Below are 16,748 nucleotides of genomic sequence, written 5' to 3' on the forward strand. Positions count from 1 at the left end.
TACGAGCCTCTACTAGAGTACTAGACATGTAGACGGGACAGGACCCCGTCGTGCCCAAAACATGAATATATACATATATGTACCAAAAGAATAATCAATGGCACCTCCGGGAAAATGGAGTGCTCTCAAACAGCTAATAGCTCCTACGAGTCTGGATCACCTCCCTGCCTACCTGTGGGCATAAACACAGCGTCCAAAGAAACGGACGTCAGTATGAACATTGTACTGAGTATGTAAGGCATGAATGAAATGAACATAATAGAGAAATCATAAGGCATAAGATGAAGACATAACCTTTGAATGGATACATTTTATACATATATCATACGTAGCATATCATGTGAACTACCATAGCGTATACACCATCATACCATTCATACATCATCATATCATTCATACATCATCATCGTTAACCCGCGTCCGGGTAACCATCATATGCAGCCCACTAGTGGTGATCGTGTCCGGCCTTCTACGCGCGGTGGAATCATAGCAGCCCGCCGTAGCGGTGACATGTTCGGCCATGTAGGCACGGTGGAATCACAAGCAGCCCGCCGTAGCGGTGACTTGTCCGACCAATTAGGCGCGGTGGAATCACATCGTCGTACATATCATTATTATTCATCTCATAGGCATATCATGGCTTTATCATAATTCAACATCATTATGCATTTATCATCAAAACATACATTAGAACTTGAGGGCAACTATAGCTGTGTCGGGGTGACATAAGGTCGTGAACCCCCGATTATGTCATGGAGTGATCATACTCGTTATATCTCACCTTGGAGGGATTAACATTTTAAGGTGAGTGCACATAAGGAAAACATCAATAGATCCTAGTTAACACCATTAGCTTTGTAGGCACATCATATCATAATCTCTAGAATCTTTAGACTTAAGCTTATCATCATCATTACCGTACTCATAGTTTACTATTGCGTTTTCTCACATATAATGCTTATCCCATGTTCTAAATGTCATTCATAACATACTTACATGCACAAAATATTAATAATCATAACTCAATCCAAGCCTCTACTCAACAATGACACTATTCTTACATTCATGACCCATTTCCCATTTCCTTCTACAATCCAAGTGTCTCAACTTCTCAATACCTTAAACAACATGAAAATACCATAAAACTCACCTTAGATAGTGTGGGAACAAGCCTTGAGTGGAAATACTCTTCTTGCACCAAAACCCTAATTCACTTCCAATGAGATTTCTTGACTTGGATGAACTTTGATGTGTCTCCTACAATTGATTTTGTTGGTTTGATGAAGTTGATCATCAATTTCTCTTGGATTCTTGTAGATGGAGTGTGGAGAAGATGTTCTAGAGAGTTCTTGACTTGTGGAGTGAAAATGAAATGAAAGAGAGGTCCCTTATATTAATTCACAATCAGACCCGACCAGAACATACGGACCAACATACGGTCCGTATATTTTTCACTGACCGTATGTTTGGACAGTATGTTTGGTCCAGTGAAGATGCCATTCTGGACTGAACCTACGACATACGGTCTGTGAATTTTATACGGCCAGTATGTCTGGCCGTATGTTGCCCAGCTAACCGAGACTTGTTCTCGTCGACTCGTTTGATCCCCGATCCTTATGGAACCTTCTTAACACTTGCTGAACACCTCAATACCAATCTAAGGGACGTTATAACTCTTCCTCAAAGTATCATTAGAACGTCGTTAACTCAATACTCGAAATTCTTATCCGACACACAACATATGACTCGCTTTCCTTAACAACTTTCTCCTCTTACCTCGAATGTCTTTGGAAATCTTAATTAGGACCATTAAAGGCTATTTCTTACTTATCAAAACATCGTGTACGTCATGCCCTTCGCTAGTCTATTCACTGTATGCTAACGGAAAATTTCCAGGTGTAACATGAAGATTGACATATCAAAAGTGTATATATTCATGACATACTCTAAGATCATAAAAGTGTATGCTATATTTCATTTATTCATTTTAGCTTCGTCCCTTTGGATTATATTGAGGCAAAATTCTTGAGCCGAGGGTATATCGGAAACAATGCATCTCTCTACCTCACAAAGGTAGGGATATGTAAGGTCTATGTAAATCCCACCCTTCCCAAACCTCAATTGTGGGGATTACACTGTTGTTGTCGTCGTCGTTGTTGTTTGATTATATTGAGGCAAAAAACGCGTGTACCATGTTAAAGTTATGCCATGTTTTAATTATTATATCATTTAGCTATTTCTCTCCCTTAATTTTTGACGTGAGATTTGCTCAAACTATCTCATGCATCCCGTTCGTCAATACACTCTTGTCGTGGACGTCGCATACTGTATGATTTGAGAGTTAAAAGAAAGAACAAATTAATTTCCTTATCTCCATACTTTGGCTAGATTGACTGTCGAGGAGAACACAAGACTTTGAATTAAAATGAAGGCCGGCATTTTATTTTTTAGAGATCGAAGTTGCGTTGTGAAGGACAACTGTAGGCAGAATTCTTGTGCAGTAATATTAGTCAAACTAATTATAACCCAGTATACACGTAAGATAACATTAGGTATTTAAAAGTATAAGAGAGAGAAAATTGTTCAGCAGGATGTGCTATATATAAGTTGTCTCATCTGGAGCAGTAGGGAGCTAAGAAAGTATTCCCACTGATAGCTATATTCTTAACTTCATCGATCCCTCTTCACCAAAAGAAAATGCATGCCCTATCCAAACTCAAATCTCCCTGCCATCTTCCAGCAGTCAATGTCCAACCCTTATTGTCTGCGCCCAACGTCCGTCTATTTTTCAAACATGTAACAAGTGAGTAGTTTTAGTTTTCTTCCTAATTACTCCCTCCATTTTAATTTCTTTGTCTGATTTTAATTTGACACGAAGTTAAAAAGGTAAAGAAGACTTTTGAATCTTGTGGTTTTAAATTAAAGATATATAATATATAACAAAATGCCCTTTAATCTTGTGATCTCAGACATATCATGTGGAAAGTTTGAATTAAAGAGTTGTCAAAAAAGGAAAGAACATTCTTTTTTAGATGAACTAAAAAGGAAAGTAAGATAAACAAATTGAAACAGAAAGACTATTATTTACATAGAGCACTTATTTTTACATATCTAGTATCTCTCGGCCAGATGTGAATCCAAATATTGAAGTTTATAGGTTCTTATAATTATGATATTAAGCTCACATAAAATAATACTGATTGGGTTCACAAACAACCGTTTATACAATATTTTGTCAATATCTTAATAAAAGTATAGGGTATGAACAAAAGTTACTAGATTCTCACTGCTTAGCTTAGCTTGTGAACAGGTAGAATTATTTTTTTCATTTTTAATTAAAAATAGAATATCGTCGACTTGTCTATCACTTTCCAATCAATGTTTTAAAAGGCAGGAGCGTGAGGCGGGACATTTTACTTAGCACGGGGCAAGGCGTAAGCCTCGAGGCATGGGGCGTAAGCCCCATGGATCTTTATGATTTTAATTTATAATGTAGTAAAATAGTATAATAACACAAATTTATTAAAAAAATACATAAATAGTTTTAAAAAATTAAAAACATGATTAAAATAACTCATAGAAAACAAAACTTCTAACATAATATTCCAAATATAAATAATGCAATGATATAAGAGCTATTATGAAATGCAATTAACTCTAACATCTTAACTTTCAACAAAAAAGAATAACAATTTCTTAACTATATTACTACCATACTATGCAATTTACCTCCCTAAAAGAAAATGATCAATAAACTTTATCAGTATTATAATTAAAACATTACTCCTTCTAGAAACAAAATTACATTCAAATAACGAAATAATAAAATATGATAATTTTGAGACATAGGAAAAAGACATGAAGACCAATGATAATGATAAGTGAACATGCAAAATCCGGCTATGTATTTTAAAAGAAATGTTAAGTGATATTCACCCTCACGGTGTTCTCAAATAGTAAATATACAATACTACGGCTTGTTATTTGAGATACTTTCAATCTTCTTATTTTTATAGATGAAAAAACTATTAGACATCATTCATTTATTAAAGAATTATGAGGGTCAACAATATGAACTTAGGAATTTGACCTATATTTGTGTAAGAACTATAAGGCGAGCCTCAGCGTTAGACGTGTTTAAGACGTACAGTCGGGCACTTGTGCGTAAGCCTCACAAAACTATATAAGCCCCATACATTAGTCCCGATGCGTTTTGCCAATGCCCCGCCTCTGAGCGAGCCCCGAGGCGAGTCCCAAAACTGCCTTTTAAAACATTTTTTCCAATAATGTATTCCAATTTGCAGGATGCGTCTGATCACAGTAGTTTAATTCTCAGTTACTAGGACTAAGTACGACCCACTAGTCTCTCTTATCAGGACCATATGTTATAGCAAAAAATTAAAAGGAAAAAGGTGAAAATTAACTTATGGATCGTTTTGAAACGATTACATCACTCTCATGGTGAAGACAAATGTTATCACAAGAGAATTTCAGAAAATAAATAAATGTCAGGTATGTACTTCTCTAATGTTAAGAATAATTTTGTTTTTTCTATTTTTCGTAATACAGAATTAAATATTTTAATAGTATAATAAATCAATAACATATATGGTACACCCTCAATTTAACCTCCCGCATCCCACAAAGAGTATTTCTTTCCACAAAAAATAAAGACAATTAATATTTATTTTTAGACCCGACAACCACCCTACTCTTAAACCACTAAAATACTAAATACCGATAATATTTTTCTGTTGTTAACATTTCAGGAAATTGCCAGTTCCAAACTGAAGGCTCAGTTGTTTATAAGAAAATTTGCTGCAAACATGTGCCTAATGCTGGAAATTCTCTAGGTATGAACATTCGATCGATAAGTTTTGCTATAAGTACCGGACAATGAAGAAACAAATTATTTACAAAAACAATATAGCATAATGCATTTTGACAAGTTAATGGACAAAGGCGGATGTAGTTAATATGTTATGAGTTCATCCGAACTCAATAATTTTGGATCAGACTTTGTACATGTATAAGAAATTCACTATAATAATAGATTTTCAAACCCAATAAATCGAGTAGATGTGTGTTCGAATTTCAAACTTGAACTCATGATGTACACATTTTTCGCAGGTTACAGTGGTGAGTTGCAAATTGAGGATACGAAATACCTAGATGGCGAAAGCATTCAGGTTACAAATAATTCTCTGTTTTTTTCTCCAACTTCATTTAATTACCAGCTTATTGATTTGAATGTAATAATAAAGAACTAAACCTCAGTAAAATTTTAGACTTGATACAAGTGTGAAGTTAATTATCTTTAATTAGTTGTAAAGTGGTCAATCAGTTTATATTCTTTGTGTTTAAAAAATCATACTATGAGCAAGTATTTGCTTTTGGTTAAAGATTTAAGTTATATATACTTTATTTTCATGGGTCAAACGCGTGGAAATATTTTATTGATTTTTGGGTGACGGAGATTTGAACTTAGGATCTTTATCTGCTTTGATATCTAAAAACTAAAACTGTTATTGGAAAAATTACTCTTTAATTAGTACTCCTACTTAATTATATTATGTCTCAACATGATCAGCTAATTACTGATTAGTTCTTATCATAGAGATTTACTTGTAACGAATGAGTATCCTGATTCGTACGTGTAATTAACAATTTTGCTCCATAGGTAACTACAACAATCAAGAAAAGGAAGTTGGTAGAGAAGATCAAACATATGTTGAACACCATGAATGATGGAAGTTCAAGTGTGTCACCCTATGACACAGCATGGGTTGCCCTGATTAGAGATACAAATGGAAGTGATAGGCCACAATTTCCATCTTGTCTTCAGTGGATAGTAGACAATCAACTTTCCGATGGTTCATGGGGAGAGGAGTCTTTGTTCAACATTTACGACCGCCTATTGAACACACTTGCATCTGTTGTTGCATTAACAACCTGGAACACAGGCATTGAGAAGAGAAACAAAGGTAAACACTTTGAGTTGACACCTCCGTACGTATAGAAAAGTTGACTTAAAAGTTTTTTTTTCTTCAAAAGATAATACCCATATATGCATCTTAAAAGACTTTTATCAGCAAGCTCATTGGGTAATAATTAACACTGTAATTCTTTTCTTTAACAAGCTCATCAGATAAGCCGAACTAACTAGATAAAGGAGGAGAGTTGCGGTAGGTTAACAACCAATATATATTGAGTTTTTCACAGTAGAATTAAATTTATTAGGCTCCTTATATGATTTTGGACTTTTCTTACCATTTGAGTTATCTTCTAGAGTTGAGTTAGGCTCAAAGGCCCTTTTTTTCTAATCATATCACATATTAGAGCTAGATTCATCCCAATAATTAGTTTACCTGATGTTGGGTTGCCATATTATGTTTTACACGCAACAGATGTCAGTCTTTGGTATCTGGGGAGGGTGGGGGGAGGGGGGTTGTTGAGTTTTCTACATCGGGTGGGATTGAATATATTAGATTCGTTATATGATCTTGGATAATCTCACTTCTTGAGCCTACTTTTGGGGTTGAGTTAGGTCCATAGTCAATTTCTTATCGACGTAGAACTAATTAACCCCTGGTGATTCTCACGATACAGAGAGTTTGAGAGGAATTTAATTGAAGAAGTATGGTCAGTTAGGATTTATATAGCCGATCCGACCCCGATTTGTTCAATATTGAAGCGTAGTTATTGTTAATAAATGGCGTTATCAATATTGCATTTTTTCAATCTCATGCTGATTTTCTTTTGTTAAATATTAGGTGTATCGTTTATAAAGGAAAACATATGCAAGTTAGAAACAGGGAATGTTGAAAACATGACTTGTGGATTTGAAATTGTATTTCCTGCTCTCCTCGAGAAAGCTCAACCTTTGGACATTGATATTCCCTACGATGCTCCAGTCTTGAAGAATATATGTGCAAGGGGAGAGATGAAATTTAAGAGGTAATTAAGTCACTGCTTTAATTTTCTGTTTGGCACTTAATTACAATGGTTAACCAATTACTAATAACATGATAATACATTTTAATTTTACAGAATTCCTAAAGATCTTGTGCATACAATTCCAACAACGCTATTGTTTTCACTAGAAGGATTTCGTGACTTGGATTGGGAAAGGCTTTTGAAGCTTCAAATGCCAGATGGCTCATTCTTAACATCCATTGCCTCCACTGCCTTTGCATTTATGGAAACAAATGATGAAAATTGTTTGAGATATCTTCAAAGGGTTGTTCGAAAGTATAATGGAGGAGGTAATTATTTTCTCCCTTTGTTAATATGGAGTATAATATTTTTTTAGTTGAAGTCTACTATTTCTCATTTTGTGTAGAATTTAACCACTATACACTGACATGTAAAAGTAACTTTTAAACTATCAGATTAACTAAAAGATAATTACAGTACTAACAATCATAATAAGTGAAATTATTAACCTAAGAAATAAGACAGGTTACTTACGAGAATATGTTAAAATATATCGATACTGTGAATTTATTTTGTACAATAAGGTAGTATATGTAGTTCTATGATGTTTGATAGTGTCATGAAAGACCAACTTCATTGCTAATTAAATATAGAAGGCAAAAAAATTCTCCATCATTAGAGCGGACTAGATGCAAGATGAATTCATATGACTAGCTCTAGTTCGCAATTTTCAAGTTGCTCCAAATGTGCTGAAATTCACCCTGAGCTTTTCGGATCCCAATCCAATCCATGCCAACTAGTCCCAAATAGTAATGTTGACTTATACAAGGTCTCATAACAAAATCAAGAGCATAAAAACTTAAAACAAGGGGGTGAGTTGTCACAATTATAAGTTAAATTCTTTTACATAATAAGGTAATATATATAGTTATATGAAATATCAACTTCACTAGAGCAAATTAGATGCAAAATTCATATGATCTTGCCATAGTTACAAATTGAGGTTAATTTCATTCTAACATGTATGCATATGTTTCAAATTGTTTCCTCACACTTTCAGCTCCACATAGTTACCCAGTCGATATGCAAGCGCGACTATGGGCGATTGACCGATTACAACACCTTGGAATTTCATATTACTTTGAAGAAGAATTCAAGGACATGTTAGATCATGTCCAAAGGTATTAATGATGTACATTAATATCTCATATTGTTTTCTCTTTTGATGCAACTACAGATACTGATCATTTTTAAAACTAATTACAGATACTGGAATGAAGAGATTGGAATTTTTAGTGGAAGGAATTCAAACTTTTGTGACATTGATGACACATGCATGGCTATTAGGCTGCTAAGATTACATGGATATGATGTTAATCCAGGCAAGTCAATAGAAATAAATTATATGCTTAAGTACTAAGAACTTTCTACAAAATTGATTTAACCAATGTTTTATCTGCCACAGATGTGCTCAACAAATTCAGAGATGGTGATAAATTTTTTTGCCTAAAGGGTGAAACGGACAAGTCACCAACAGCTATGTACAATCTCTATAGATGCTCTCAAGTTTCATTCCCGGGAGAGAAGATTCTTGATGATGCAAACAAGTTTACCTACAATTTCTTGCAAGAATGTTTGTTAAACAACCAATCCTTAGACAAATGGTTAATTGCTAAGGATATACCTGGAGAGGTACATATATAACTATTGAAAAGTAAATAATTGGTTATTTGCACTGCAGTTATCTTTTAGGTGATCTAATAACATTTTTTATATATATACTCTCCGTGTATAGAAATTTACGACTTTTCCTAATTAAGATCATACTATCGGATATATATTCGGTTATAGATACGATATGCATTGGACATTCCATGGTATGCTAGCCTACCCAGGGTGGAAGCTCGGTTATACATAGAACAATATGGCGGATCAAATGATATTTGGATTGGCAAGACGTTACACAGGTATGTTTAGCGCGTTGAAAACAAAATTATCTAATTAAAAATGAATTCTCTCAAACAATTTAAACTTTTAGAGAAGATGGTCAATTGATTTAACATGGTACAAGAGTTGTTAATTATTCTTTCTAGATCTCAATACATGTCATTTTCACGATGCCCCGCCTTTTTTGGCATGCAAACGTTTGGTGCATTATTTTCTTTAATTTCTATATATAGAAAAAATAATTCAATTTTTGACTAGTATGCAGTCTTAATCTTTGGAATTTTCAATGTAGAATGCCCATTGCCTGACATCAATAATAATGTCTTTCTCACTCGCTATATGTCATTATCACCATGCCCTGCCTTAGTTGGCAAGCAAAAGTTTGGTGCATTATATCCTTTCTATATATAGAAAAAAATTCTCAATATTTGCCTGAGTACATATACTTTGAATTCTTCTTGAACTACAGCATGCAGTCTTAATCTTTGGAATTTTTAATGTAGAATGCCGGACATCAGCAATAATGTGTATCTTGAGGCCGCAAAATTAGATTACAACAAATGCCAAAGTCAACATCAATTTGAATGGACGATTATTCTAGAGTACGTAATATAGTTGAAAGTTCCTTCAATTATTAATTTGAAGTGTGGGGAAAAGACAAAGTTCAAGTTCCCTTTTTTATAATTCTATTTCTTTTTTTATGTGAATAGCTGGTTTACACAGTGCAATTTTGAACACTTTGGAATAAGCAAAAAGGAGCTATTGGTAGCTTATTTCTTAGGTGCAGCAAGTATATTTGAACTAGAGAGGTCAAGGGAAAGACTTGCATGGGCTAAATCTCTTATAATGTGTAAGATGATTACATCTTATTTCAGTGAAGAAGCTACCATTTCTACTAAAAACAGGTTTGTGCTATCTCTACTCTTTGAATTTTTCATGCTTGTTAGCAGTTATTGCCTGTGATTTAATTTCATTAATAGAACTTGTAAATCGATATGGTACGATTTAGCGTCAATTCTAGAAATATGAACACTATTCGATTTGGATTTGTATTAAGTGAAAAAAGGCCTCTTAACACTTTTAGCCTGGCAACTAAAACTATTACTCCCCTAGCTGTAACTGTTTGTAGGCTCTACTATTCTAGTTGTTACCGGTATACAATCAATGTATAACAAGTGCAATGTATAACAAGTGCATAATAAGTGTATATTAACTTCTATATAATTAGTGTATAATATATATAATAAGTGTATATTAACTACTATATAATTAGTGTCTAATATATATACATAGATTATACAGAAACTACATTAGCTAAGAACCTAACATGTATATTTAATCAAGTGGCTAAAAGAATTTACACCCGCCTATGTATACTCCGTGTAACATGTATCTAATAAAGTGTGTAATAACTATATAATTAGTTTATAATGTATATACACTAATATACACAAATTATACAACTAAAATCTTCTCAAAATAAAGATTAAAGTTATTTTTGTTGTTAGCTTAGTTGGACTGCTATGTAGTGCGTAGTATAAAAATTCCAAAAAAAGAAACACGAATCAAATCGAACCAAACTGCTGACATATACACAAACTTTTAAATGTTTTGATAGGCAAACATATTTATTTTTCATAGGACATAGATATCTTTTAAACAACTTTATATCGATTTTGCTCATAATTACTTGCAAGTGGTTTTTTTTACACTAAAGTTTACCCTAAAAAGAGCAAAAGATGTGAAAAATTAAAAGAAATTGAAAAGTTGAAAAGATCGGAGTATTTGACAACTTTAATTTATGATCTCCTTTTATTTTCCCCCTTTTCTTTTGTTGCAGTAATGAAACAAGACAGATGCTTCTCCACAATCTTCTTCAGTTTTTGCACCAACTTTCAGAAGAGACTTATGAGACCCTAGGCAAAGACATCCACCTCCAATTACACTCTGCAGTAAGTATCTACCACTAATGATTTATTGAATAGCTTATGACTTAACTACAAAACACAAAAAAAATAAAAATTAGCGACGAATAATTGTTGTCGCTAAACAACAACATTTGTCCATAAATAATAAAAGTTCATCGCTTATCTTATGTAACAATGGATTAGCGACGAATTATGAGAAGTAAATTTTACCTACGAGCTATTATAGGGACAGATCTATTAGCAATGAATTTCATAAATAATAACTATATCTTTTGTATTTCTTTTCACTTATCGAGCAAATTAATTTTTAATTTGTAAAGTTAAATTAGTATCCTTGTATATATTGCTGCTTTAGTAGTCAATTCATTTTCATTGACACAAAGCAAACAAATAAATCAACTAATTAACATGAGGAAGATATGTAACTAATTGTTATCTTTAAATAATGTAGCTTAATTTCTTGATGTTAATTTATTTATTCACTATTTTTATTTTTGTTAATGTAGTGGGGGACGTGGTTGATGTCTGTTGGAGAGGAGAAAACTGCACGCCAAGAAGAAGCCGAGTTGTTAGTGCGCACAATTAATCTTTGTGGTGGCCATATGGTAGATGATGAGCTAATATCCAGTATAGACTACAAAAATATATCCAATATTACCAATAAAGTCTGTTACAAGCTTCAAAGCGGAAAGGTAATTAGTTATTCTGTCATTTGTATTTTCTGAGCCTGAAATGTGGCCTTCTGGTCTTTGAATTTACATACAGTTCAATTACTTTAATGTCATAAAAAATAACTCTACGATTTCACTGTTAATTACAATGGAAAAGTTAAGCAAGGAACAGTAGATATCCCTGCTATGTTACAATACCAGGCTCCTAAGCTCCTTATACAAGGACAATCTTGGCTGAATATTTTATTTATCATGAAAGCCTAACTTTAGTCATTTATCATAATCCCTCCATACAAGTACAACCTTATAATCCCTCAATACAAGTACAAGCTTATCTCGAAATATTGTTTCTACTACGAAGACCGCCCGGCCGTAAAGCTTATCTAGGAGATGTTTTTGAATATGACGAAAAAATCCATTATGACATTATAAAATTTAGTGACCATATGTGATATTAACCTATATGTCATCTTTTTACTTCTTTTTTTTTTTTTTCCAAATTGCTAGGGGTTTATTAATACTTTTGTCAAATATTATACATGTCAGGTGTCTGGTATCAACTCCAACGGGATTAATCACAATGGGAGCCCTCACACCAATGAAGTTGAATTGGACATGAAAGAACTTGTAAAATTAGTGTTAGATAATTCCTCGTGCGGCATAAATAAAGATATGAAGAAAACATTTTTTGCAGTGGCAAAGACCTTCTACTATACTGCACATGTTACAGAGGAAGTGCTCAATTTTCATATATCCAAAGTGCTCTTTGAGCCAGTTGAGTAGGATCCTTATAAATGTATTGTGGTATAAATAAATTGTGAAACAATAACATTTCATATCAATTTTTGGTATTGTTTGTAACTTCTCATTGTCAATGTCAATCTTTCTTGTACAATGTATAAATGAAATTTCCATTGTTATACGAATGCTAATATTAATATAATTAGAAAGAAAGAAAAAATATCGATCACCCTCATTCCTTCTGTTGAGTTATTTGAGTTTTGATGATTAACAAACATAGTTGTAATGTAATAAGTGGAACAAGTGAAGAACGCTTTCGTCGTCTTGGAAAATCTGGTGATTCACAATGGACTCGTTTAAGCTTAGGATTAATTTATGCTCGCATTGATGAAATTATTTATGGTGAGTTCTAGAAGGATTCTAGTTGTTCACAATGGACTCCTCTAGGTATTATTCATGCCCAGAAACAAGTTGAATACCTGTTCCTTTTGAAAGGCCAAAGCTGTCAAGTTAGTTGAGTCTAATCTAATTTCATTGCTGTAGAAACCGATATATAACCTTATTCTGCTTAATTCAAAGGTACTTTGTAAGGTATTCTTTTCAGAACAATTTCCTTTAACCTAAGTTTGAGTTAACTGAAGGGGCTCGCAACAGTTGAGTAGTTGTGGGGCCAAAGTGAGTACAGTTGATCTATTAGGTTCGAGAGTTGTAATCTGAATTTGGTTTGGTTTGTTTTAGTTAAATGGGCAAAGGTGCAAATATACCCCTTAACTTTGCGATTTAGAGCGAGGATATCATAAATTCTGAAAAGTGGTGTATATATATTCTTCATACAAAATTTGCACGCAAATATACCCCTGCCGTTACAAAATGGTGCAAATATACACTGCCCGTTACAAAATGGTGCAAATATCCCTTGCACCATTTTGTAGCAAGTGATATATACACCACCTTTGTAACGAGGGGTATATCCGCTCTAAATTGCAAAATTGAGGGGTATATTTACACCTTTGCCCTAGTTAAATTCTACAGGTTAGATTGTAGTTTATAGATATTTTGAGCCAACTGATTTTCTACACAACAGTTTTGTGTGTTTTTTACTTCATTCCGTATTGTTTTATTTACAACAACTAGTTGGAAACCTACCAAGGTCAGTTCAATCAACTATTTTCTGCAGGTTAAGTAAGAGTGTAGACAAACTCTAAGAATTGGGAAAATTTTGGTACAACCTAATTCACCCCCTCTCGTGTCGTATAGGTGCATAAAACGACATCTTCCCACATCAAAATATACATTAAACTGTTGGATAACTGCAGAAACAACTTTCGATCCCTTATGTCTAACTCCCTTTCTTTTTGTTTTACTTAGGTTTTTCAATTTTGTTCATTAGCTCATTTGGCCCCTGATTTACCTGCCTGCGAGACAGGATAATGACGTCTACATTTGCATTTACGGGGATAATAGCAATTTAATATATATCATAGAGAACAATATTTATAAATTATAAGAACGTCATGGTGAACAATTACACATCAAAATACAATTACACATCAAAATTCGTCACCCAATCAAAATAAAAAGTACACATATTGGAGATAGAAATGCAAGTCATGAGTTGCCCTATTTAATTAAGATCAGTAATAGGAGAAGCAAACTCGATTAGCTCCTTGCTTTTCTCAAATTCAGGCACATCTTTTTCTGGCAATGAAACAATTGCCTCAATCCCATCTCCACTTTGATTATCCATCAAAAAGAATGTATTTCCAAGTCCAATTACTGGGATTGTTACCCTGCTAGGCCTTCCCCATCCAAAATCCAAATTATTCAATGGGTAATTGCACACACTGCTACTTCTATACAATTCAATTTCATTAGCCATCGATGGCCACTTAGACATAAGTGACACTAGTTTGTTTTCTTTCACATGGTCCTCGTTCTTGAGTTCTTCTTTAGCTTTCCTTAGCTTGCAAACCACTCTGGCGATTGAAATTTCATCTTCACTCATAGTTGCCACAGGTATAATACTAAAAATATTCCCGATTGCCCGTGTTGGTAGAGGTGGATCAAATATTGGACGTAAATTCACAACTTGTGTCAACACGGATGGTTTAAAGGAGCTCGAATTTGCACGAGCTGCACTTGTTGCGCACTTGTAAATTAGTGCGGACAACACTTCGAGTCGAGTTGGATTTTGCACCCCTGTTTCTGATGCCACTTGAGACTTAAGCAACTTCAGTTCCGAATTGGAAAATACATACCTTTTTCTACTAAGCGATTGATTGTCAATTTCATCAATCATCGTGTCCGTGTGAATATCCGTGGATGGCGAAAAAATGGATGATCCGATCATTTGAGGTGACGGAACTTTCGCAGTCTCATCACGAGATATAGCTGCCCAATCACTAATCAAATTACAAAGTGTGCATCCATCTGCAATTTTGTGTGATATGCTAGCACTTATGGCTAATCCTCCGCAATTAAAATGGCTCAATTGAATAACAAGTAAGCTTTCCTCGTCTCGAGTTCGAGTCCAAGGCAAATCTTTAGGAAAAGGTAGATATTCAGGACCAGTGTCAGGAAGATTGACAACTTTAGACATTGGACAATCGTATTCAACGATCATGAATTTCGCTCCCCTGTCGTTGCAATCGACGAAAGTGTTATCTCTAAGTCTTCCAGCAAATGGAAAATAAGAGGACAAAACTTTGGATAGTGATTTTTCAAGAATGTTGGATATTTGTTGTGGATTTTTAGAGGGGAAAGGATAGAAGGCTGCAATTGGCATGTATACTGGAAGCATGAACTGATCAATGAGTGAAAGATTGTAATGTCTAAGTGAGAGAGGGGTTGGAGAACAGGGCTTGATAATCTTTTCAGCAAAAGATACAAGCCTTGATGCCGCCATGTTTCCTGTGAGTTTGATATGAGCTATCTGGAGAAGTGTTTTGCAAACTATATTAACATACAGTATATATAGTAAGGGAGGGCACCAACACAGGGATGTTTGGCATGGATGAGATTCTTCCACCCTTAATATGCGTTTGAGTCTTAGAAATGAGAAATTCGTAGTGTGGAGCATCTTCCCCTTTAATGGCCTACCACGACATTAATCTAGATTAGTTGGGCAAGTATACGGGATACCAGATGATCATACCGAAAAATAAAAAAAGAAAAAAGAGGCAGAGAGAAATCTAGTACTCCCACCGTCCCAATTTATATGATACATTTTTTTTAGTTAGTCGCAAAAAAAAGTCATATTTTTATATTTAGAAAAATAGTTTAAGTTTAACATTTTAATTTTATCCTTAATGAGATGATCGATTAATAATCACATAAATGTCTACGATTTGTTTTATATCAGAAGTTTACAAAGTCTTTTCTTTTGTTACTACACTTCGTGTCAAGTCAAATAATACCATTTAAAATAGGGTGGAGGGAGTATCTTAATTTAGTGGGTTCAAAATGAACGCGATATTATTTTATGTATACATTTTAAATTTTGGTCGCATATGCGTACATATTTCAAGCCAACAATAATAAATTCAGTGATCCACTTATAATGTAGTTACTTTCAGATCAATCAAGTAAACATGGGCACGACTGAGTCGGGCAAACATTGTATTCAAGGTCAACTGGCCAATTTTATTGCAGTTCAAATTATGCAGGAAATAAACATCATCTTCACACGTTAAAGAGGTAAAGTAAAACAAGAAAGCACATTTATTTTATTTATTTATTACTTATTTTTCCTTAAACGGTGGTGGAATTGCCTTTTTAGGAAGTAGTACTGTAGTACTAGTAGTATAATATTGATGAAGGAATGAATACGGAAAAGACCAGTTAAAGGTTGTGTATTGCTTATATTTCTATATATTACTAGTACATGATTTTAATTAAATATTTATCTATTCAACTTTGAATAGCTAAGAGCTGAATATACATATGCTTGTATTTAAGAACTGATGAGATCATTATGGTTACCATGATAAGTAGTTCCAATCATCTTTTTTCTTAGGGTATTAGTTTGACCTAATTTTTTAATGTTTATGTGCTTCAGTCATCAGTGGAATAAAATTTCTCTAAAATAAAATATGAAATGTTGTAGAATTTCACAATCCACTCAACTGTTGACCTTAACGAGTTAATTGCACGAACTCTTTCTCCAAAAAGATATTTCAAAAAAAAAATTCCAAATATTTTCCAAATGAATTAACACTAAAAGTCCATCCTCTATAAATTGTGAAGAAAATTCTTGTATTTAGTATTACATTTAGAATAAATTTTATACTTATTTGATAAACAAATAATTGCTAATATTTGACCAAAAAGTTACAGAGCATTCTTGGACTACAGACAGTAGACTTTCAATCTTTGAGTTAAGGTATACAATTCCGCCCCAAATGCTCTTTCAAATTATAGAAATAACCCACTGAAATAACTTTTGAATTTTTTGGACAAGAAGGTCATCATCAGCTATGTCCACATTTCCAGTTGGCCCAATATTTAAACTAATTAAGTTAGTAAT

The 16,748-nt window shown here is 33.6% G+C and overlaps 2 protein-coding genes across 4 annotated transcripts; one reads left to right on the forward strand and one right to left on the reverse strand.

The window, feature by feature from the left end:
- The first annotated feature begins 2,616 nt into the window (after nt 1–2,616).
- On the forward strand, nt 2,617–12,458 carry LOC132030017 (copal-8-ol diphosphate hydratase, chloroplastic-like). Of its 3 annotated transcripts, none has more exons than XM_059419484.1 (15): nt 2,617–2,803; nt 4,770–4,853; nt 5,131–5,189; nt 5,681–5,984; nt 6,774–6,957; nt 7,051–7,265; nt 7,997–8,117; nt 8,203–8,318; nt 8,402–8,628; nt 8,788–8,903; nt 9,387–9,485; nt 9,594–9,788; nt 10,724–10,835; nt 11,318–11,416; nt 12,029–12,458. In XM_059419484.1, the coding sequence occupies exons 1-15, from the start codon at nt 2,698–2,700 to the stop codon at nt 12,263–12,265; spliced, it is 2,274 nt and encodes a 757-aa protein (XP_059275467.1). In that variant the 5' UTR covers nt 2,617–2,697; the 3' UTR covers nt 12,266–12,458. The 3 variants fall into 3 exon arrangements, with proteins under 3 accessions (XP_059275467.1, XP_059275466.1, XP_059275465.1); XM_059419482.1 differs by having other exon boundaries at nt 2,619–2,803; nt 11,318–11,503; XM_059419483.1 differs by lacking the exon at nt 4,770–4,853 and having other exon boundaries at nt 2,618–2,803; nt 11,318–11,503.
- A 1,246-nt stretch (nt 12,459–13,704) lies between these two features.
- Nucleotides 13,705–15,448, reverse strand: LOC132069346 (acylsugar acyltransferase 3-like). The gene has a single exon (XM_059462719.1). The coding sequence runs from the start codon at nt 15,300–15,302 to the stop codon at nt 13,848–13,850; it is 1,455 nt and encodes a 484-aa protein (XP_059318702.1). The 5' UTR covers nt 15,303–15,448; the 3' UTR covers nt 13,705–13,847.
- Between the last annotated feature and the right edge of the window lie 1,300 nt (nt 15,449–16,748).

Source organism: Lycium ferocissimum, chromosome 9 (assembly GCF_029784015.1).
Source record: "Lycium ferocissimum isolate CSIRO_LF1 chromosome 9, AGI_CSIRO_Lferr_CH_V1, whole genome shotgun sequence".
Taxonomy (NCBI): domain Eukaryota; kingdom Viridiplantae; phylum Streptophyta; class Magnoliopsida; order Solanales; family Solanaceae; genus Lycium; species Lycium ferocissimum.